The sequence below is a fragment of the Peromyscus eremicus genome, chromosome 15 (genome assembly GCF_949786415.1).
Source record: "Peromyscus eremicus chromosome 15, PerEre_H2_v1, whole genome shotgun sequence".
Classification (NCBI taxonomy): domain Eukaryota; kingdom Metazoa; phylum Chordata; class Mammalia; order Rodentia; family Cricetidae; genus Peromyscus; species Peromyscus eremicus.
In genome coordinates, this window is record NC_081431.1 from 40,046,486 (window position 1) to 40,071,159 (window position 24,674).

The window sequence follows — 24,674 nt, forward strand, 5'->3', positions numbered from 1 at the left end:
ACATGGAAGTGAACAGTAGATGTCTGTAAAAAGAGACTATTGACCTGGATTGACATGGAGGCTAAGAAAATACCCTGAAGTCAAAAGAAATCAAACACTGACGATCTATGGGTGACTGATTTGGGAGAGATGGTTAAGTTCTGATTGTCGAGGGCATCACTTCCTCTCTTCCTCTGTGCCTCTACAGTGGCCGTGACTAGGAAGATTTCTGTCATAGCATCAGGATCAGATCCCTCACCACCTTTGTAGCTGCTGACAATTGAAGGCAAAAGTATTAGAGGAGAGGCTGAGCTGTGACCGCCAGCCCGAAGCAATGACTAAACTAGACTATGTATGCTACATGCTGTGTACATTCCTGCTCATCTGCCCTCTACGATGGGGGAATAGTAGGAATTAAGTATACCTCTATATACAACTTTCCATCAGCTCTGTGCCTATGAGGGAAAAAGAAATGGAAAACAGAGCCACTTTCTCTTGAAGCGTACATACAGAGAGCTCTCGGGACAGCGGAGAGCTTAGGCTCTTATTAACTCAGAATTGAACTTATCCTTGGTGGCCTTCCTCTGACTTTGTGATATGTGTGTGTCTTCAAGTTTATGTGTATAGATATTGCAGCAGACACTAGCTACCATTAAAGCAATCTTACAGTCATGGATAAAGGTGCATACAGGACTCTGATGGTCCTGAAAGGGACCAGTGGTGACTTACTTGGTGGTTTGTGGTCTTGGGGTGAAAAGAATCAAATTAATTTATATATATATATATATATATATATATATATATATATATATAAACACACACACACACACATACACACATACACACATCTCAACACTTAGGTTTTGCTGGGGGGGGGTTAGCTTCTAGCCTTTGCATCTTCATCTCCTCTTCCCTCCCTCTCTCTCTCATTCCTACTGAGAACATCCTGTCATGGAGTCCCTTTCAGGTACAAAGTCTTAGGAGTATGTTACAAGAGCCTCATCGGACTTTCGATGTTCGATGATGTATTCCCAGTGCACTCCTAGATACTCAAACATACCTATGTCTGAGTAGCCTCCCAGCTTTGCTGTTCTAATCTTCTCAGCAGGAAGTTCTAGAATACCTGTGACCCCTATCAGTTATTGATTTCTGCAAATGCGTTAATTTTTATCAGTGAAGAGTAGGTTCAAATCCTCCAGCTGCTGTTAAGTAACTTTCCGTTGTAAGATATGAGGATAGGTTTGAGGACGCAGGTGACTCTGACGTTGACTCTGCTGAGGGTACAGATGACTATTAGGTGTCTCAGGCCTGGAGAGGGGTGGATGAGAATGTCAAACTCCTCTAGCATGTGGCGATGCATTGATAGAGACGGGCACAGGGTTTAACGGGAACACAGAGTAGGGCTCTTTTCCTCAATGAACTTCCCACCCTGTGAATCCCATTGCTTCTGATTTTAAGAGGTGGCCAGGGGAGCCAAGTTACAGCCCCTGCCCTCAGGACTTTGTGAACAAGAGAAATTAAGAAGCAGTCAATGGCTATGTTTATTTTAAAAGCTCTGTTGCTAATCTTCCTGCACTGGAAGAAAAAAAAAAAAAAAAAAACAAACTTCTAAGGAACGAAAAAGCTTGAGGACATGTGAGGTCCTGGTTGTTTGTTTGGAGTGTGAGATGGGATTCAGTCAAGAGCACCCTTGATGGTGGGAGGTGAACTTGTCTTATGGCTGGCAATGTGAGGCCCCTGTAAGAAATAACTCGTTCTTCCCTCCATGTTAGCTTTATTTACATACCTTTCCCATGTGAACTTGCACGCCTGCTTCCCTGACACTTGCTTCTTTATTAGCTTCTTTTTTGATTTTTCTCTTGGTCTACAGCTCCACATTTTTACCGCTTCTCTCAGAGTCTCATTCTCCTGTCTTCCCACCACATTTTTTTCTTTGTATGTTTGTGTCCTCTTTTAACATGGCCTTCTGCCTCTACTTCCATGTGCTAAAGCATACCTGTCATGCCCAGGTCTGGGGAGGAAATTTTCACTTCCAGCTGTGCTTTGTGTGATGTGAAAGCACATCTGAGTGTCTGGGTATCCTAGGAAACAGAACTCTAGTTTCTGAGCAGAGCAGATTCCTCACACTGTCTTTGTGAGACACTGTGAAAGGAGAGTCTCGCACCTGGGCGGCAGAGGAGGTTCAGTGCTGGGTCCAGCCTTTGTGCAAGGGGGAGGCAGAACAATGGCCATGCTTTCCCTCAGTCTCTATCTCCTTACCTGTCCTTGAAGTTTCTGTTTTCTCTTCTTTTCCCTTTTGTCTACTTCTACCATATTTTTCAGTGCCATTTTTTTTTGACATTTCTCTTTGTTCTTTTTCCTCTTTGAAGTTACACCATTCTTTCCTCCGCATCCTTCTTTGACTTTGTAAGCTAGAATCAGGAGTAGTGTCTGAGATTCTGTTCCTCCCTGGCGTTTCTTTTCAGAGGACGTTGTGGGAGTTGGGGTCAAGAAAGATGGAGAACACTTAGAAGGCTTGCCTATGACAAGTTCTTTATGAGAGTAGGAGTATTTCATTTTTTTATTTTGAGATTATACGAGCACAAATTACATAATATTTTCATTTATGTATGGGTTTTTTTTTTGTGTGTGTGTTCATGTGTGTGGGTGGGTGCAAGCACAAGCTTTCATGGTGCTTGTGTGTGGAAGTCAGAGGACAACCCCCAGGTATTGGTCCTAAGGCATAGTCTACTCTTTGTTTGAGACAGGCTGGTGACCCTGGACTTTCAGGAACCCACCGATTTTCTGCCTCCCATCTCACAATCACTGGCCTGACAGGTGTGCCTTACCATGCCTGGCTTTTTGATGTGAATTCTGGGCATTGGAAGTCAGGTTCTTGTACTTGCAATGCAAGTACATTACAGACTGAGCCATTTCCCCCCAGTCCAAAGTATAAAATCCGAAAGCTAAAAGAAATCTCCACCACTCATTCCAATAACCTAAATCCAGCGTGGGCATTCTCTGTATGTCCTAATGTGAGCTGTGCAGCATCAAGTGCTTGAATACTGCTAATGGGAATGTTCTACCACAGTGGGGAAGCCTGTGGGGTTGGTAGCTAATGCTGTGTTCACAGTCATCTCTGTGATTCTATTGTCCTGGATCAGCATTCTCAGGACCTGTTGATCTTGAATCTGCTTCCTAAAGGCCTTCCATATGGCTCTTTTTGCCTACATTTGAAATCTTTCAGAGAGGTTTCACAAAGAATAGTTAAATCAACCATTCTTGCTACTATGCAGTTTTCCAAATGAGTCATTCCCCAATGCTTCTGAATAGAGGGGCTAATCTTGGAGAAGTTATGAGGGATAAAAGTTATTATCCCACAAAACAAAGAATAAGCTAGCAAATTTAAGTCAATACGATCGATCTTGTGTCAGAAGCAATGTCAATTTTGCACTTTATAGTTTCCAGTACACTTTTTTTTTTGAGATAGTATCTCACTGTGTAAACTAGTCTGGCCTTGAACTTAGAGTTCTCTTGGCTTGATTTTATAAGTGCAGTCATTACAGGCATGCATCACCATGCTCGACCCAGAACACTTTTCATCTTCAACACAGTGTAATTTTGTATCTAAAACTAGGTCATTGTACTCCTCTATTTTAGAGATGAAAAAAAGTAATAAAGCACCTAGAGGTTGAGTGACTTGTATCAAGTGGATAGTTCTCTGGGCCAAGACTTAAACCTAATTCTTCTAACGCTTAGTCCTCTGCTGTTCCACTCACAAATATATGTGTGCCCTTATCTCCACCAAGTACCAGCATTGTCCTTGGATTATATGCAATGCGTTGTCTCATTAATACTTGCTCTACACAATCTAAGAGTATTCTTGTGGATTTGCGTATGTGTGTTTCTGGGTCTGACTGTAGACGGTGGGAAAATGAAAACAATGAAACCCAGGCCAGGTCAAAGAATGGTTTTAGGGCAATTAGAAAACATATTAATAATGTATAATGACCACAGGCATAGCTCCCAGTCATAAAAATTGGTATAATTTATTTATTTGGTAACAATTCTGAGTGTCCAGGAGGAGAAGAATAAGTTACTTCTTCACTGAAGTTAATCCAGACAAGTTCTTTAAAGAGAGCTGGAGATGGGACTATGGAACTTTGAAATAAAAGACATAAGGGCCTGGGAGCGTGAAAGGAAGGGGAGGAGTTTTACAAGGGACAGAGGAATGGGAGGGACCGGGTTTGGTTCAGGTGTGGGTCTTATGTTGGAGACCATGTGTTCTGCTCATGAGTTGGGACTAGGCCTCCAGTATACTGGTAACTTCTCCTTTTGCAAAGTGAAACCCAGATGGCTATATTTAATTCCACTCGACACCACTGGTGATTCACCCAGGCTCAGGTGCACCCACATACAGCTGGCACTAGCTTTGTGTACTTTCCAGGCAGAGCCTGCTACAGCCCAGCCTCCCCATGAAACAGGAGAGGACAGACAGGCTGTGGTAACTTTGACTCTCTTGTGTCTCCGCCACAGCATCCTGGCCACTGCGGGGACCCACTTCAACACCCACGTGGACCTGCGGACCCTCCGGGCTGTGCGTGTCCTGAGGCCTTTAAAGCTTGTGTCAGGAATACCTAGTGAGCATCTACTTTCTTCCTTCTGATTGGCTAGTATCCTCAGTTGGATCCAGGGTGTAAGTCAAAGTGAGGCAAGAGTCTTCCTGGAAGGAAGCCCTGACATGCAGTAATTGGGCATAGCATTGTACTTATAAATTTAACATTTCCTCATATTTAAACAACAATGGAAGATTTTTTTTAAAAAAAGGAAAAGTCAGGAAAACAACAGAATAGTAAATGAAGATCATTTCTTATTGTATCACTCTGAAATAAATGTTAATTTGATGTATTTTTTCATTCATTTTCACTATGCATTTTAATATAGTTGTAATTATTGTATGTGTGTAGTTTTATCTGCTAAAATAAGTGCGTTAGTTTCCTAAGGTTAAAAATTCTTATATGTGTTGTCAAAGGCATTTGTTTGCTGATCAGTGTTGTGCTCCTCCTCTGGTGGGCAGAGAGCTGGAGCCAAGAAAGGATAAGAGAAAGGCTCAGTTTTGCCCCTGCTCTGGAGGCTTTGCACCCTAATTTTCTTTGAGCATGAAACACGGTCTAGTGAATTTAATCTGTTTTCTGTAAGTTAGCATGGAGGAAACAGAAGGAGGGTAATATGGAGACAACTGATCAGGATGAGGAGGGGAGAGAGGAATGGGGAAGAAGAGGTATAGGCGAAGACAGTCTTCAGTTTGACTTGTCTTGGTCGTTCTCTTTATGAATGGCACCTGTCATCTCAGGATTAATGGTTCTTCTTCCATGGAAGACTTGACCTCCCAGGAGAGGATAGATGAATCACCTTGGCAGGAGGCCATGAAGTTGGACTCTGCTTCCTTTCCTTTCCTCTCTCTAGGCCTGCAGATCGTGTTGAAGTCCATCATGAAGGCCATGGTGCCTCTGCTGCAGATTGGCCTTCTGCTCTTCTTTGCCATCCTCATGTTTGCCATCATTGGCTTGGAGTTCTACAGTGGCAAGTTACATCGAGCGTGCTTCACAAACAATTCAGGTAAGGTCACTATTTTCTGTCTGCTGTTTTCCCGCTTCTTCTCCTCTTCGGTCATGAGCATAATTTCAGGGCATTTGGAGCCTTGCTGAAAAAGTACACTCTATTCCAACTCTAAAATTACAATCAGAACTTCCTGGTCTCTGGCCTTTTGGTGTACAACCAGCTTAAAGGTCCACTTGACAGTTATGTTGCAAAACACATAGCCTCCTTGTTTGTAGTTGGATAGGTTCAAATAGGTGGTCTGAGCTTTTCTATCCATGGTATAGGGCTTTTAGGATACATACCCAAGCCATCAGTCTGAAAATGCTCTGGAGAACAGAATCTTTGATCCACAGACCGGTGGCACCCTGAAGACCAACATCAGATGGGGTTCCAGTAGATCTGTAAAGAGAGCTTTCTTCTGTGCTCCATCTCACATGTGTCCTGCCTCTCTGTGAAAGAACTGAGGGAGCTCTGAGGTTGGCTTGCCAATTGTGCCTTGGAAATGGTGGGATCCACAAAACCCCATTTCTCATATATTTGTGTTTTATTTGTTCTTCAAAAAAGCTAAATAGTGTACTCTAGGAAGACAGTCAGGGAGGGAGTTGGGGGGAATGAAGGACAAATTAAAGAATCCTAAATAAGTACTGTGTTTTTATGAAAATAATCTCCAAATGGTTTTTATTTTTACCTTGAATTTAAAACCAAAACTGTATGCCTGAAAAGCAAAGGGTTAAATAGACTACAGCAGCCACTGGTTTACAACTGTCCCCGAGAAACCCAGGGAGAACCAAGGTCCATCCTGATTCCTGGGGTTGGAAAATGTTAAGATTGTGCCATTCCCTCGGGGTCTTCTGTGTGACCCAGCCCTGTGAATTTCTGCGGTAGTGCAGACCAAAGCGGAACCTGGTTGGGATCTGAAGAAGACAAAGAGGGGCTCTGTTTTTTTTTTTTTTTCCAGAAGCCATTTTGAGTTGCACAAGGGTGTGAACTGAGGGGTCTAGAGAGGCCAAGTTGGGAGTGGGCCTGAGGCATGATGGTCAGGCTTCTGTCTACGGCTGGAGAATTGCTTGCTTGTGGCTTCCTAAGATCATTTCCAGTTCATGCTAAGCACCATATGATTTGTCTCCCACTCTCCAAATACATCTGCAGGTATTCTAGAGGGATTTGATCCTCCCCACCCGTGTGGTGTGCAGGGCTGCCCGGCTGGTTACGAATGTAAGGACTGGATCGGCCCCAATGACGGGATCACCCAGTTTGACAACATCCTTTTTGCTGTGCTGACTGTCTTCCAATGCATCACAATGGAAGGATGGACCACTGTGCTGTACAATGTGAGTGAGCTGGTGGATGGGGGGTGGGGATACGGTGGAATCCTGGTGCTGTTTGGTACCTCTGGAACAGAAAAAAAACTGGGGGAAAGTTGAGGTTGTCTATAGTCAACTTTAGAACTTAGCAGAGGCTAGTGGGGGGTCATGTCCCCCTTTGGTTTGGCTGTAAGCTGAGTGGAAGTATGTGTCTTATTGCAACTGGTAGACTGCTTTCTGTCATTCTGCCAATGGGTGAATGAACAAGTTAAATCAGATTACCTTGTTGTGAAGAGTTTTGGATCCTCATGGTGTAGTGGGGCATAGTGAGGTGTTCTAATAGGTGTAAGGCTCTCAGTTACTGTCCCCAAAGGGCTCACCATCAGTTTGGAAAGCTGTTATAGTGGTTTTCAACCCCAGTGGCCCATTAGAGTCAGCTGGGAGCTTTAAATATTATACTGTCTGGGCTTCACTCCAGGCCAATTAAATAGGAATGTCTAGGGGTAAAGGGCTGTCACTGACATTTTTTAAAGCTTCCTAGCTGATTTTAATATGCAGCCACTGTCAAGAACTACTGCATTACATGTCCAGAGAAAGCATGGTTAATTGTAAGACTCATTAGAATGTTCTCTGAAAATTCACGTTCCTAGGCTCCTGCCCTGGAGATTCTGACTTTGGGTAGCTCTGTATAATTGGTGAGCTGTGCTTTTGATGGACCCCTTGGTTATTCACATGGTCAGACACATTGGGAAACTCTGAGTTGGTCTGTGAGACACAGCTGTCCGGCTGCCTGGGAGGGATGCCGGGAATTCCAGCAAGGAGACAGAGGTTAGACAAAGTGACCATGGTGTCTCTTCTGCCTTTCAGAATTTGATTTTAATAAGTTACCCAAGGCATGGTACAGAGTCCAAGTTCAATAATGAGCATTGGGGAGAGGTATATTTTTTTTAAATGTTTATGAGATATAAGTAGGCAGAGTGAGCAGAGCAACTTGGGAAGGTGCTTATGAAGGATGGTATCCTCTGTGGCTTTTCCTTCAGCCATTGTTGGTCAAGGCAGGTACATTTGGAGTGATGATTCAGCTCATGCACACTTCCTTCACTTGCCTTTATCTCAAGGTTCCCACTGTTACCTTCTGCTCTTCTCTGAATCTTTTTAATCTGATTCCACATGTACAAAACTTAGGTGGCCACAGTGTGACTTATATAGAAAACAGCCATTGGGAGGATAAGGGCAAGGAACAAAGATGGTATGAGGCCTATACATGCAGGTACTTAGGAGCTGATGAACCAGTGTAGTCAGCCCCCTTGATCCTTAGGTTCCAATCTAGCTATGCTACCAGCTAAGGGTGTAGAATTTTTCTAGAACATGTTAGGTTATTTAGGCCTAGGATAGCAGTGCCCAGACTGAACATCTACAGACAATTTTGCCTTTGTCGTTATCTCCTGAACTTTACAGTACAACCATCTACATAGCATTTGCATTGGTATTCGGCATTTTAAGTAACAGACAAATTATTTAAAGCAATGGGAAGTTGGATACAGTTATATGCAAATACTGTGCCGTATATGGGACTCGAGAAACCTCCGATTTTGGTTTTCATGGGAGGTCCATACACCTATGTTCTACAGATACCAAGAAATGACTGAACTAATTTGAATGCATTCCCATGCAGGATGAGCAAGATACAACTGAGAAATTCAGCAAGAAAGAGTTACAGGCTGTTGTGCTGAAGTTGCAGAGGGTAGGCTAGAGGTCTCCAGAACCAGGAGATGCTCAGCAAGCTCTAGGGTGCTGTGACCCAGATGATACTCTGGGATTCTTAATAGCCGTGGGAGGCAGCAGGGAGCAGGAGACGAGCATGGTGAGGACAGTCCCTTCTCATTGGAGATGTGAAGGTTGTCTTGAGGCAATGCCACTAAGATTAGCCAGGAACCTCAAGCCATTTATAGCACCAGCCCTGTTGTGGCTGGTGTCACTTGTGGGGCTTTGAAAGTGATGAACTTCAATTATATGTGTAGACTCACCTAAGTGATGTGATAAATGCATGGAAAGCCCAAAAGGAGAGGTGTTGCATTTGAGGATATAGGTGCGATCTGCCATTCCTCTGGCCAAGGATCAGGTGGTGCTGAGCCATGCAAGAGTGAAACATGCAGGAGTGGGACAGAGGAGCCACTCATCACTCTTGCATTGATTCATTTGTTCATCCATTATTTATTTCTACATTTGTTGACTGAGTAGCTATTCTGCATCAAGCACCGTGCTAAAACACTACGAAGATGGCGGTTGGCGTGGGGGGAGGGGCATGATCCCCACTCTCATTATTCTCTCTTCAAGTTCCCATCTCTCCAGTTATCTGCCAGTTGTAGCAGTAGAGGCTACACGGAGCAACAGTGATCTTGGCTCTCCTCTGCCGTTTTGATCCATGAAAGAAGCAGGGAGGAAAAGAGGTCAATTGCAGATCCCCTGAAATCTTTCATCATAGCAGTTCCCAGGGCCACAGACTCCCACCTCCTCTGAAGTCCAACCCTGTTAGTCATTGAACTGAAGCTACCTGCTGGTGTTGATGGTTGGGTCCAGGCATAGTGGAACCGGTTGAACAATAGAGTTGGTGCCTCCAAAATAGTCTTGGCTACCCACGGGCAGAGAGAACTCTGTGTACTCTGAAAAACATCACTTGTCCAAGCTCTGGAGCTAGGAGCAGGGCATGGAGCCAGGCATCACGGGCAGAAAGTGATAGTCGTACTGAGGTGGATAGCTACATCCTGATTCAGGAGAAGTAAAATGAAAATGGCATTCAGTTTCAGCGAGTGGAACAAAGACCAAGTCTGGATTCTCTGAAAGAACCATCAAAACTGACCTCGTCTGGGCAAGGACCTGAGGTATGAAGCAAGACCAAATCAGGGCTGTGTAGAGGAGATGGGCATAACTTGCTGACTTGGGCCTCCTGCTACAGGGGCAGGCTCCATAAGACCAACGCTTTGGACCAACTCTTTGGAAATAGGACTGGTTGAAGTAAAATCACATTATACAGACTTTCTATTTGTTGAGATTTAACTATTTGTCTTTGAAAGAAAAGGGGGTTGGGGCACGTAGATAAACTAACAGCAGAAACGGTGTAGACAAATGCACCTGCCAGTCGTTTCTGTGTGTTTTCTGTCCCTGACAGCCCATTGCCAGGGCCCCATGGAGACAAGCACCTAGAAATGGCAGAAAAATTTTATACTTGAGAGTTGCTTTTTTAATCTTGGCACACCAATGAGGTTATTGGGGTTTCTTCCCGTAAGTGTGTGAGTGAGGATTTACTTATAAGAGCATGCGTGACTCGAGGCAGCTATGCCGCTGAGAACCCCACCCCAACATGGGTGTCAGTTCATGGAAACTGCGTACCTCAAGCTCTCTGACCAACTTGCAGACAGTGTGGCAGGCTGGACGGTGTCCTCTTTCTAGCGGTTGTTAATGAGTTTATCACTTCAGAGAGGAAACTTGTAGATCCTCTAAGTTTTGCTTATTTGTGAATGTTTTGATCCCTGACTTCCCTCGATTTTTTTTCATGTGATTTAAACTTAGACTTTGTGATGACAAAATGATATGCACACACGTGCAATTTATACACCATGGAATTAACTATGAACAACGAATCAACTTACTGTCATAAGTACAAGTATACTTGTCTTGACATTTTATACAGGAACCACTATCTCCAGTAAAATGCAGACATTAAGATACTGACTTCTGGGCTGGAGAGATGGCTCAGCGGTTAAGAGCACTGACTACTCTTCCAGAGGTCCTGAGTTCAGTTCCCAGCAACCACATGGTGGCTCACAACCATCTGTAATGAGATCTGGCGCCCTCTTCTGGCCGGCAGTCATATATGCTGTATACATAATAAATAAATGAATCTTTGAAAAAAAAAAAAAGATACTGACTTCCCTTCCGTATTGGTCAGGGTTCTCTAGAGGAACAGAACTGATGGAATGAATATATATGAAGGGGTTTTATTAGTGTGGCTAATGGCTGTCTACCAACAGAAAATCCAAGAATCCAGTAGTTGTTCAGTACACAAGGCTGGATGTCTCAGCTGGTCTTCTGTATACTCTGGAATCCCAAAGAAGTAGGCTCTAATACCAGTGAAGGAATGGACTTTGCTAGCAAGAGTGAGGGCAAGCAGGAAAAGAGCAAAAGCTTTCTTCTTCCTTGTCCTTTATAGACATTGCCACCAGAAGGTGTGGCTCAGGTTAAAGGTGAATCTTCCTACATCAAAAGGTCTGGATTAAAGGTGGGTCTTCCTGCTTCAAATAATTTAAGAAAAACTCCTAAACAGATGTATCCATCTGGTTGGTTTTAGTTAATTCCATGGTGTAGTCAAGTTGACAACCAAGAATAGCCATCACAACTTCCTGCCTTCTCATTCCAGGATGGTTCAACTCACCTAACTGATGTTTCCTCAGACAGATCGCTAAGAGAAGGGAGCCTGTATCTACCATTGTCCCTTATTTTCAATGTTTGCAACAAATATGCAAGACTAATTGGCCCTAGTTCCACCCAGGCTAGTAAGAGAGCCATTGTTATATACTACAAAAAAATCCTCAAGCATAAGGACTCCGTTCAACCATTTAATCTAAAGTGTTGTCCCAGTTTCCTCTCTATTACTGTGATGAACATCATGACCAAAAGCGTGTCACTTAGGGAAAGGATTCATTTGGCTTATCCTTCCAGGTCATAGTCCATCACTGAGAGAGGTTGGGGCAATTACTCAAGCAGGACCTTGAAGTAGAAGCCATTTTCTGGCTTGCTTACAGACCATTGCTTGACTAGCTTTTTTATATGGCCCAGGACCGACTTCCCAGGGAATGGTGCTGCCCACTGTGGATTGGTCCCTCCTGTACAATTAATTATGAAGACAATCCCCCACAGACATGCCTACAGGCCAACCTGATCTGGACAATCCTTCAATTGAGACTCCCATCTCAGATGACTCTGGGCTGTGTCAAATTTTGATTAAAGCCAAGTAGGAAAGATGAAAAGGTTTTTGTTCCTTTCTGCTCTACAGACTCATCAGTGCCTCTGATGACCTTATATCACTTTGTCTTGACTACTCTTAGCTTCTTGTGTGTGGCGCTTCTCTCATTATCATGCTACACTCTAAGGGGATTAGTCAGGGTCACATTGTCAGGGCTACATGGAGTTTCCCCAGGCTTAGTTTAGTCTCTACCAAAATTTCAACTCTCCTTGGTCAAATTCCAACTGTATTCTTGGCTTCTCTTCCTCCTGTGGTAAAAAGAATACAAAACAGTTCAGTTCTGCTGGCTGCTCCTACCTGTTTGGACTATAGCTCCCAAAGGTCTCCTCAACTCAAAAACTCCCTGGCACTTACTAATTTAATTGATTTTATTTATCCTAAACTTGATAGCTGTTCCTTTTCTAGAACGGCGTGTTCTTTCTCCAATCAGTTCAGTTCACTCAGCAAATGTTCCTTTGGCTTGAGTATTAACTCTGAATCCTCTTCACTGGGACTAGATGTGGCCAGGAGAATCAACTTTCTCCTGATTTGGACCTGAGATCCCTTTCTCTTTGTCATTCTTGTTTTATGTTGTTTACTGATTTTGTTCGCAGTTTTCTTGCTTTAGGACTAATACTCTGACTGCCGAGGTTCTCGGTCCCCATCTGCAGTTATTCAAGTCTCTGCTATCCATGTCCAGGTTTTCTGTTTGTTTGTTTTGCATGTCTGTAGCTGGATTTACCTCTTTCCTCATTTGCTGTTGATACAGATGTGGATGTGGAGCTGTGCTGTTTTTACCAGATTTGTTGTTTGCCTGTCTCTACCTGGGATGCTCTGAGCCACTGTGGTGGAAAAAGTCTTTGAAGATTTTACTGGCTTTTTGGCAAAAAGAAGCAACTTATAGTCTTGGTGCTTTTGAGAGCCATCTTCACTCCCCAGAAATCCTTTGGTTTATGCCAGTGGCTCTCTTTTATCATGCCTTCTAGCTGTACAGTTAGTATTTGTTAAATTTGTTAACATCTGTTCACTATTTGCCTCATTGAGATTTTGCTCAGGTATATGATATACACGCATGTTGGGGAAAAAAAAGAGCCCATATTCCAGGGCTAATGAAAAAAAATCCCACTTTCTTTTTGAAGTAACTCTGCTGTTGTGGTATCTATAGAAGATACCACAGGCTGAGGGATGAGAGACTAGGGACCATGTGGAATCTTTGCTTCAGTTATCCATGTACTTTGATGATAGGAGGATATCTGTCAAAGCTTGTTTGACAGATGAGTGGCAGGAGCAGTGATCTTCTCATGGAGCTGGGATAATGGGGTATCTCATCTGATGATCTAGGAGCTGACCTAGGATCAGGTTGCTAACATCTGGGAGCACTTGGAGGTAGTATCACTCATGCTCTGGAATTAACAATTTTTCTTCACATTCCCCAGCTGCCATCTGTAATTCTCTGTTCCCGTGAATGACCCTGTCATATAGGTGCTGCTTGGATTCTAATACCTCTGTATTCCAATACCTGTGACTCATCTGATGATTGTAAAGACTGATATAAGTAGATCCTGGAAACAAGTCTGCCCCTTTTTCTATGAAGGCTGCAAGGTAAAGTGTGCTCAGTAAGGAGCTGTACTTCATCCTCATTGCTCCCAAGTACCTGGCAGCACATCTTATTTCCAAGTTCTTCAAGGAGGGAAGAAGATTGAGAGAGAGAAATTGTTTGTAGAACTCACAGCAAAGGTTTTTCTCTTTTCTATTTACTCTCATAGGTATTTACAGACTTACACATTGACTTATTATTAACTTATTGAGTATTTACCATGTGCCAGAACTATTGTAGATCCTGGGGATATAGCAGAGTCCTCACATTCATGGACTTCCCATCTTAAGGAAATAAGTTTGGAATAAAGAGAAAACATATGGAGTATCTCAGATAGTGATAAACGCTATGGGAAAAATTAGGTGGAGAAAGGGTAAAGGTGTCTTCACTTTTAAAGGAAGCTGTCAGTGGGACTGTACTGAGAAGATAGCATCTGAGTGAAGCTGGTAAGGGAATGAGTTGGTGGCTTTCTTTCTTGGTTTTTCTATGTACCACATAGCTAGGACAGTATTGAAAAGACCCTGAGATGGGTATGAGCCAGTTACATTTGCAGAACAGCACAGAGGCTGGCATGCTGGAGTACAATGAGTGGCAGGTAACACCAGGGGAAGGAGGAGGGTAGAGTAGGAGCCGGATCATGTGGATCTGGTGACCATTTTAAAAACATTTTCTTTCTTTCTTTCCTTCTTTCTTTCTTTCTTTCTTTCTTTCTTTCTTTCTTTCTTTCTTTCTTTCTTTCTTTTTCTTTTTTAACAGCAGTGAGATGGAAAGCAGTGTGGGGGGTGGTGTTGGAGGACAGAAGTGGCATGGCCTATGTTGCATTCGAAAGATCCAGATTCTTTGCTAAGAACAGATACACTAAAGGAGCAAGTCGGGGAGTAGGAAGACGAGTCTGGAGGTCAGTGAAATGATCCAAGGCAGCAGGGCTGGGGCTCCCATCAGCGAGGCAACACTGTGAGGGGTGAAAGGTGGATGGTTCTGGGTGTGGGTAAGGTTGCCATGGCATTCTCTGGTTGGCTTGAGAAGGCAGAGGACTGGAGTTACCAGCAGAGGTAGATGGTAGTTTGAATAAAGATTAAGAATTGAGTTTGGGCACATTAAATTCGCCATGCTTATTTGATGTGCTGGGAAGACTGTGAAGGTGAATAAATGGGTTCAGCGAGGGAACTTTTTCAGGACATGCCACTTGGGAGGTTTTCACTGTATGGACAGTAGTTGAAGTTGTAAGACCATAAAGGAAGTGAGTATAGAGAACAGGGGAGATTCTATCCCTGAACTCCAAAGGTAAGGTGTTGGGCCGATAAAGAGTCACAACCAAAAAAGTGACTAAGAAGGAGCAGCACCAAAGTGTGATGTCTTGAGGCCAATGGAGGAGGGCACTTCAAGGAGCAGGATGGAGAGGATGGACAGTCAGCTCTTTGAAATGCGTTCCCCCTGTTGCGTCAACATCATGTGAAACAGATGCTGGCCTGTATTCCCTTGTGAACAATTTCTTAGAGACTTATATGTTACATCTGTAGGTTCTCTTTAACTCACATTCATATTTCCTCTTTCAAAAATGCTTTGCTCACTTGAGTCTAATGCTTCCAGTGGATCAGATAAGATGTGGGCTGTAAACGAAGCATCTTAAGGCAGAAACAGTTAGGGGAATATGGGGAGGTTAAGGGAGGGAGCTGGTTCACTGGCAGATGAAGTGTTGGGAGACGGTACAAATTCTCTTCCAATTCCTTCTATTTTCCTTCTCAGTGAAGTAGGAACTGAGGTCATCAGCTGAGGGGGCGAGGAGGAAGATGTTGGAGGTTTGAGAAGATGTAAATTAGCTTTCTGAAAGTGTGAGGAATAAATGGGGTTGGAAAATGGCCTGATTTCCGTGCGGCATTGAGGACCCCCTTGGTGTCAGTGGTGATGAAGTTCATGGGAGACTAGTGAGCAGCATGGAGCTTTGTCCATAAAGACCATAGTCACTTAGTTGGAGACGGTGGTAGCTAGAGATCTGGCTTTTTCCAAAGCAATTTTTGCCACATGAGTTCCCTCAGTGAGAGAGGACTGGGAGTGTGCTTGGAGCTTGGCAGTGGAATCTGGGCTAGGTAGAAAGAAAAGAGAGAGGGGAGAAATTGTCAAGGGAGAGTAGGGAGAAAATGGCCCTTTATGAAGTATGGCTGGGCAAATTCAGTCTATGGAGTAAACTGGGAAACCATGACATTTCTTAGAAGTAGCAAGTGGGTTTTGAAACTGAGAGTTCTGATTTGTAACTGGGTGTCATCCCGGTCCTCAGTCGAGTGAACATGCATGCTTACGGTATGCTGCCTGTGTACAGAGAGGCCGTGACTGCAGTCACCCTGCACACCATCTAAGCCAGAAGTTCTCAACCTGTGGGGTGCGACCCCTTTGGGATTGAATGACCCTCTCACAGGGGTTGCCTAAGACCATCAGAAAACAGCAGCAAAATTATGGTTATGAAGTAGCAATGAAAATAATTTTATGGTTGGGGGTCACCATAACATGAGGAACTGTATTAAAGGGTCGCAGCATTAGGAAGGTTGAGAACCATAGCTAAGCGCCTCAGTAACTGAATCCCAGCGAGCCCGGGCCTGCTTCTGCTAAATTCCAAAGGTTTTCTTGAGGACATTTAGGGGCAAAGCCCTCAGGCCAGCTACCTGCCTCACTAGCATTGTATATCTGAATCTAATTTCCCCCCTCAACTGATTTTTTTAATTGATTAACTTATTTATTTTTGTGGTCATGAGGTGGTGCATGTGCACATAGTGTGTGGGGTCTAGATGTTGACATGGGGTGTCTTCCTCAATTGTTCTCTGCCTTAATTTTGAGACAGGCTCTCTCACTGTATGTGGAACTCAACCATTAGACGGGCTAGTCAGCAAGACAGGGATTCCTCCTGTCTCTGTCTCCCCAGTGCTGGCATTATAGGTACATGCTGCCATACTTGACTTTGAGGTAGGTGCTGGGTATTAAACTCTAGTTCTCATGCTTGCTCAGCATGCATATTACAGATGGAACCATCTTTCCAGCCCCCCACACAAATGGCATTTCCACACATACTTAGCTTTGGTTAATACCTCCCCTCCTCCCCGCTTCCCTTCCTTTCTCCCCTCCCACTTCTTCTCTCCTCTTCTCCATCTCCCTCTACTCTATCTCCACCTATTCCCTACCATAGGACCCAGATAGACCACTCCCAGACATATGCCCAAAGGATTCACAGAAATGTTTGCACATTCACGTTTACTCCGGCTCTGTTCACAAAAGCAAGGAGATGGAAACAGCCTGGTTTGTCCATCGACCAATGACTGGAAAATGAAGATGCCGTGCATACACACAATGGGGTTTTATCTTTCTGTGGAGAAAAATGAAATCACAGAACATGTAGGAAAAGAGGTAGAACTTGGAAATGTTACACTAAGTGAGGTAACTCAGACTTAGAAGGACAAATACTGTGTGTTCTCTCTCATTTGTAGATCCTAGCTTCTAATTTTTATATATGTATATGTATGTGTGACTAACAGGAGAAGCTAAGAAGGTCGAATGGGGCCCATGAGAGGGGAAATAAGAGATTTTTAAGGATGGGGGAGAGGCTAGAAAACAAGTAAACACATACAGGATTTAGGAGTAGAAAGAGGGCTACTGAGGGTGGAAGGAAGCTCAAATCGTTTTAACTGTTGTTCAGAAACCGGAAGCACTGTGGCAGCCTGTTCTCCCGGCTGATCACGTGCCCTCTCTGGAAGTCCTGCCGTGCACCCTGCTGGAATCGTTGGCTTGTAGCATTTCATTCTCAGGCTCCTTGTATGTGAGAAACAGGTTTTCTTTCCTCCTCAGACTTGTCATGTTCCCATTCATAGCTGCCTCCGCCTTGAAATCATTCCTACTCTCCGTAGATCCATCTTGATTTCTTAATAATTTGTCAAGCTAGGGATGCCATCATTTTTGGGATGTGTTCCAAATGCGCTGTTTGCCTCCTGATCCGGTGCCTGAATTTCACACCATGCACCAGGCTGGTCTCCCAGTCTTTTGTGTGCACAGGGCCATTAGGCTGGCTCGGGGTTCCTTTGCCTGCTTTTAGCCCACTCTAATACACAGTTTAATATCTAATCCATGCCTCGGGTACCTGATCTGTCACACAGCCATAGGCTATGATCTCCCTGTTTGGAGACAATACCAAGCTTTAGGTGTCCCCGGGCCTCAGGAACAGAAATGAACTGGAGGAGGTGGTGAGTGGTGACTCAACAGCCATTTCAGGTACTTTTCACTGAATCACTCTGGAATCAAATGCTTCCAGAATCCCAGCCAGGCAGGGATGGCATAGCAACAGTTCTCGGCCCGTTGGGAAAGCCAAAAGGTCTCTAATTTTTCCTCAGTTGATCATTCACTTGAAAACAAAATATTGAGCAAAGCTTTTCAGGACCCCTCAAGCCGTGGCTCATCTTAAAGTCATGCAGGAGCAGCCTCTGTAACTTCATATCACTGGGTCTTGCCCTGACCTAATATTACATAGTCCCTAGAGGTAGGATGAAGGAGTCCATTTTAACAAGCTCCCTCGGGATTCTGAGGCCACGTCCTAAAGTTTGAGAACCCCTGTTCTACATGACTGTAATTGCCAAGCACTGGGGGAGGAGATAGCCTGGACAGTGTTGAAGGGAAGACACACTTCTGCCTCCAGCCTGCATTTCCCCCCAGGTGGGTTTCCACGGCTCTATATATTGTCCACTGTTTGCTCTTATACAGTGATTGACACAGAATGGCCTCAGCTTATAGCTTATTGACTTAAGTCCAAAAGAGTAGCAAGTCTTGTGAAGGGGGATACTCATATCCTTGTAACCATAAAAGGCAAAGGGAATATCATAAATGCCTGGGAGAGAGGTACTCAGAACTCTATGGGAGGACCAGGGGATGTGACTAACATAAAGGGAGCTTCCAGAAAACCTGGGTAGACCTGGCCTGTTTAATGTGAGGGCCAGGGAACAAGGGGATCTGGTGACAGTGAGTTCCATACAGGATATAGGACAAAGAGGACAGAGCTCTTGACATTCTGTAGGGGGACATCATTTGTCTAATGTGCACTGGGATGCATATTTATATTTGTATTCTTTAAAAGGAATGACTTGAAAACGACTTTACAAGGTTGGTGGTTGTGTGGGGAGGGGCTGGAAGTTCTAACTTCCTCTCAGCTGTTTGAGTCTCCTTACATATTACATGTTACAATTAGACATTGGCTGTGTTCTCAGTTCCAGCCAGTGCCCCCTCTTGTCCCCATCCTCAGGCTGATTTCACCTCAGGCTCTTCCAATGACAAGGTGGGGTTGGACAGGAGCTTCTTCCTTCTCAGGTTCTAGGGAACCCACTTGACTTTTGGTAAGCCTTTTTGAAGGGTTCCTGAGAACTTCTTACCATTGTCTGTGCACAAAACACATCAGGACGTTCTGCACACATATAGAGGCAGAGAACTGAACTGACTACAAGGAATGGGTTTTATGAATAAGATCATTGAGAACAGTTTGGTTGACCATCTGTATAGAATATGTCCGATGGTCTAAGAACTCACCAGAGTCAAGAGAAAGAGAGGAAGCCATAATTATAAACCTGTTCCCAGAGGACCAAGGAGGCCTTCAGCTATTCCTGGGTCCTGTCTACTTTGAAAGGAAAGACCAAGACAGGAACCTTCCATACTTTCATTGAGTAGTCTTCCTCAGCAGGAACAGACAAGACTCATCCTGGCAGCTGCTGGGGGTGGAGAGAGGATCTTTCTATTCCCTGTAGCACTTTCCTCCCATCTTGTCCCCTCCCACCCACCCCCACCCCCACATTCATCACTAAGATACTGGTCCTTGCCCTAGACTGGGGGCTTACCCACTGAGTTCCATGGATGATCTTTGGTAGCCCCTATAAAATTACTTTTAAATTATTTTAGTGTATGTTAATTGTGCAAAGTAGTGAGGTTCATTATGACATTTCCTACACATATATAATATACTTAGGTTTTGTCTTACTTTGGGATTTTTCTTCTTGAGAGTTCATCCAAGTATACAATAAAATAAGACGACATATATCCCAATTTACCCTCCAACCCCTCCTCATGTCCCTTTTAGGGCGTGGGAATCCTGTCAGTGGCTCCAACCTCAAAAAAGAATGATGCTTCCTCACCTAGAAATTATCACTTGCCAATAGCTCCTAAGCAATGGGTGGGGCCCGGAGGTCATCTCCACCATCTGTGTTGGAATTCTGCCTGGCTCGTTCTTGTGTGAAGGTCTTGCACAGGTAACCACAGTTGCTGTGAGTCCATGAGTGTGATAGCCATGGCAGCTCCAGAAGACATCATTTCACAGTGCTGCTTCCCAAATTTTGACTCCTAAATTCTTTCTGTCTCCTTTTCCAAGATATTCCCTGAGCTTTGGTGAGAGAAGTATGCATAGGCTTAATATAGGTGTCTTATTCAGGCTGAGCACTCAGTCTCTTGTTTCAGCATTTTGACCAATTGTGACCTCTATTGTCCTTTAATTATCACACATCCTTGAATCAAGTCCATTGGTTATAAGATCTATCAAAATCCTCCCCTCCCCCACCTGACGCCTTTCTGCTCAGATAGGGTCTAGTCAGTTGGGGGGTCCCAGACTGACCTGCTTGGCCAGCATCCAGGCCCACAGTTGGGGCCCACCCTAGCATCTACCCTATGTAGGACCTGTAGGAGCTCGTGAAGGGACTGGTCCTGTGAAATGACACGCACAAGATCTCCATGAGTTGGGGCGGCCACAGGATATCCCAGAGGAGTTCTGGTGAGGATCCAGTGATGATGGTGTATCAGAAACCAGAGGCCTTGATCCAGATGAGTGGTTCAGGCCAGTAAATCTGATGGGACAAAGGGGTATACTGTATGGCACACGGAAGCCTCCAGTGCCACCAGGACAAATGAAGAGGTGTTGGAGAGGCAGGAAAGAAAGAAAGAAAGATTTTTCTGTTGTTTTGGTTTTTGTTTTGTGTTTTTTGTTTGTTTGTTTGTTTGTTTTTGCATTTGTTTGCCTGCTTGCTTACTTTGTTTTTTTTTTTTTGTTTTTTTTTTTTGGTGAGGGGGTGTGGCAGGGATGAGAGGAAGATATGGGGGGACCAGGAGGTGAGCAGAATAGGGGTGCATGATGTGAAACTCCCAAAGAGTCACTAAAGAAGTTAATTAAAAAAAAATCCTATAATAACATTTTAGGGGAGGAGAAAAGGGCATTCCATTCTAGGTGTTATATCTCATGAGTTCTGAATTCTAAAATCTTTAACTATGAAGAACAACACTGTAGAATGGAGGAAGTAGAAGCTTTAAGAAAAAACTAATTTAAAAAGCTGCATGTGATCAGTGTGCTGGAGACCACATTTCACACTTGGGGGCTACCTGCGGGGAGCTGGCTTAATTTGTGTTTGGTGCAGACTGTGGAGTAAAGCTCTCTCTGCCGTCATCTCTGCACTCACTTGAACGTTGTGTAAATGTGCTATTGATTTAGAGAGCTGTCATTCTGTATTAGTTCATCATCATAAAAATAATCAAACCTGAACTCGTTTGAACTGAACTGAAACCTATCTAAAAGGGTGTGAGCGAGCCCACCATTACTTTTCTATGTGAGTCAAGATTTTTTTTTCAATAGTGTGAAGCAAAATAAAATACAGAAATCAACCAGATGCCAAGGCTGATCCGAGACAGCAGTAGTCATCTATCAGTTATGTTTCAAATCGCTATCTTCCCAGGAACAATCTCAGTTTTTTTTGTTTTTTTTTTTTGTTTTTGTTTTTTTTTTTTTTTTTGGTTTTTCGAGACAGGGTTTCTCTGTGTAGCTTTGCGCCTTTCCTGGGACTCACTTGGTAGCCCAGGCTGGCCTCGAACTCACAGAAATCCGCCTGCCTCTGCCTCCCGAGTGCTGGGATTAAAGGCGTGCGCCACCACCGCCCGGCCAATCTCAGTTTTTAAGTGATATTAAATAAATATTCTACACTATAGATCTATTTTTATGAAATGCATATAATCCATTTACCCCTTTAAGATGTCTGCCTTTGTGAGTTTTATATACTGATATTATAATGATGATTTTGTTAAAAGTGACTTCTGATCCTAAAAGTGGAATAACCGAGTAGTTAGGGGTCCTGTTCTCATCTTCACTCCCTTTAGAACTCAGGAAATGGTGAAATGTTGTGCTTTGGTTTTATCTATAAAGTGAGAATTATTGTGATTCTCCCCTCATAGAGTTGTGTGATGATTAAGTGAGATAATACGAATGTTGCTTTTTGCACATCCTGACTCATAATAGCACCATAGCGTCTGATATTATTAAATATTTTTTTAAACACCATGTAGAGTAGACAAGCAAAACATCTTCTTCCACAGCCTTCTTTACACATTTTCTGGTCCTCACAGGCTGTTCCCATCTCTGAGTCTTGCTACTTTGTACCTTCCGTTTGCTTCACTGCCAGCCTTGAATCCCTGTTCTTAGCATTATCAAGCTTCAGCTTTTCCTTGCAAAATTTAGGGGTACTTCCCCCACAGGGTGTTTCATGGTTGTGGTTAGGGAGGTCTGAGAGAAATCCTTCCTCCAAGCTCTTCTCTCAGATCTAAATGTCAATGGCCTGCGTCTGGCACTTGCCCAGATCGCCCTGTTTACTAGTCATCTTTCAGGTGTCTGTGTCCCCCTTCCCTGTCTAAGTTCTGCCTTCCAGCATTAGCACCTTACCCTAGGCATGGCTTAATGGTAAGCATCCATTGATGATGCTTACCATTCAGATGAGCTCCACAGAGCCCCCAAAGATCTCGCAGCTGCCGGGGTGTGCAGCATGGCTCTGTCTTGAGACAGGTCAGCCCCATCAGGATGGAGATGCTGGTTTCTGACAGTGGGAAGTTGCCACCACCATGGCAATCTCGCCTTTTTACCAGCTCAGCTCCCCCATGTGGCTGATAGAGGGAAAAAAATATCCAGAGAAAAGTAGGGGAAAGGTAATTTGTTTCAGTGTTTACTGAGGGTTTGTGTATAATTAGCAGTTCATTTCTGTGACACAGTTGGCCTCCTTGGCTTGGAACCTGGCTTTGAAATTCTCTTAAAGGGACCCATACCTGAGAAGGAAGAAAAAGCATGCCCTAGTCCTGGTGATGACATGATCAAAAGCAACCCCTCAGTTGAAGATTTCTCTCCACTCCCCTCCCCTCTCCTCCACTCCCCTCCCCTCTCCTCCACTCCCCTTTTCATGCCTTCCCCTCCCATCCTCCCCTATTCCCTCCCTCTCCTTTCTTCTTTCCCTTCTCCCAGGCTCTGTCTCCTTCCTCCTTCCATCCCTTCCCCCTTCCCCCTCCTCTTCCTTTTCCCTCCTCTTCCTCTTGACTTGGACCTTTCACCAGTTCCATTTTCACAGATGCTCATATCTGCTTGGGACACTGGACAGGATGGCTGCTGCCTGCCCTCCTGTCCTCAGCCCCGTGATCGCCAGCCAAATACTCAGCCTCTCCTTCTAAGTATTAAATAGATGAACAAACAAATGTGCATCTGTCTTTTCATCATAATACGGTGGTAACATGCCTGCTGTCCCTACCCTAAAAGAATTTTATTGTAATCATGTAAGATATAGCATATGAAAGTGCGTTCATCTCTCGCTGTGTGGATGCTCTTTGTACAACTTTTTGCTCATGTGAGCTGGGCACTTGTAAACTCCATTTTGCAGAGCGAGCAGATTCCTTTTCCTTTTCTTTTCTTTATTCAAGGAAGGTAATCGGGGGCAAGTACAACAAATTCTCATCCTATTTTCTGTTCCTCAGCATGTTTGCTAAGTTGCTGGTCCATGTCTAAAGTGCTCTCATGCCCTGTGTGCCTGCTTATAAATATAGTTGTTCATCATATTATCCACATATGGAAAAACCCACCTCTGGTGTAACAATGGCTCCAGACTGCATCCTAGCATCCTAAGTAGTTCTTGCCAACTTGCATCTGATCTTAGTATTGGGGCAAGCCAATCCTGTAGCAGATTCCAAATTCCAATGCTTCTGGACTCTTCCTTGTCTACAGGTGCCAAAGCAGTCTTGGATTCCTGTGTAGAAGTAGAACTACTGAGGAGCTGTGCTGAGCCTGTGGTGAGATCTTTATGAGCCTGACATACTGAGAAAAGAATGGCCACATAGCTTATCACAAAATTACATTTGTTCAACATGAAACTGAATTAAGGAAATTTTTTTGACATTGAAATCCTGTCTTGACATGATTTAAAACAAAAACAAAAACAAAAACAAAAAACCCTAACCTGGGCCAGCCTAGTTTTTTCTGTCTTTGTTTTATGACAATTCTGTGATCTTTGCAAACTAAAAATAAATATTTTGCTAACACAAATTTTATTCCTACAGTAGATCAATATAATCTATTAATGTAATTACATTGATATAAATAATTCACTTGGAGATGAATGTAGCTATTAGCAGCTTGATACTCATGTTTTCTTTTCTGCTCTAATGACACTGAGGGGTGTGTGTGTGTGTGTGTGTGTTGAGAGGTATTAATAGTCATTTCTATGACTTGTCACTAAATGAGTGTCTAAGGGAATTGATTAGACTGAAGTAGTGAATTCATTAAGGAATATGGTAGTTTTAGGCATTGAGTTACACTGAGAACACCTGTATTCCATCCCAGGTTTTGTTTCTTTCCATTTCCGCCCCTTTGATGACTTTGGACAAGCCATTTGGCCCGTGAGACTCATTTTCCTCTACTGTGAATTTGAACACAAACTCAGTAATTAGTTCTCACTGTGGTTGTAAGAACCAGGTAAGAATGGGGAAGAGTGCTTTCCGAACCAGGATAATGCTTTATGGATGTAAGCTATGATGAAAATGCCATAAGGTTATAAGCATATATGCTAATCGCTATTACTGAGATTTACAATGAGGGTGCTCCACACATCATCTTCTAACATGTTTAGACAGGTATGGTCAATGGGATTCTTGAAAATAAAGGTAAAGTGTATATTCAAAATATTACAACAATCCTTCTCTTTTCTTTGTGCACAAAACCTCATAATATCACGACCTTTTCTGATCACTTCCTTGATAATGTAAAACAAAGCCCCCTGACAGAATAGGTGATTTAAAAAAAAAACATATTTCTAGATGATGCAGAGACTAAAGGGAGTGTGGAGGCTTGAATTCCTTCCCATGAGACTCCATCCATATCTGAATGATCATGGTATATACCCCACCTGCC

General features: G+C 43.6%; 1 protein-coding gene across 3 annotated transcripts in view; it reads left to right on the forward strand.

Annotated features, from left to right (window-relative positions):
* Cacna1e (calcium voltage-gated channel subunit alpha1 E) overlaps positions 1-24,674 on the forward strand; it is a 304,112-nt gene that overhangs the window by 84,643 nt on the left and 194,795 nt on the right. For all 3 annotated transcript variants that reach the window (XM_059280418.1, XM_059280419.1, XM_059280420.1), the window contains exons 4-6: positions 4,495-4,598; positions 5,425-5,577; positions 6,709-6,890. In XM_059280418.1, the coding sequence (XP_059136401.1) occupies positions 4,495-4,598; positions 5,425-5,577; positions 6,709-6,890 (439 nt within the window). The remainder of the gene's footprint in view (positions 1-4,494; positions 4,599-5,424; positions 5,578-6,708; positions 6,891-24,674) is intronic.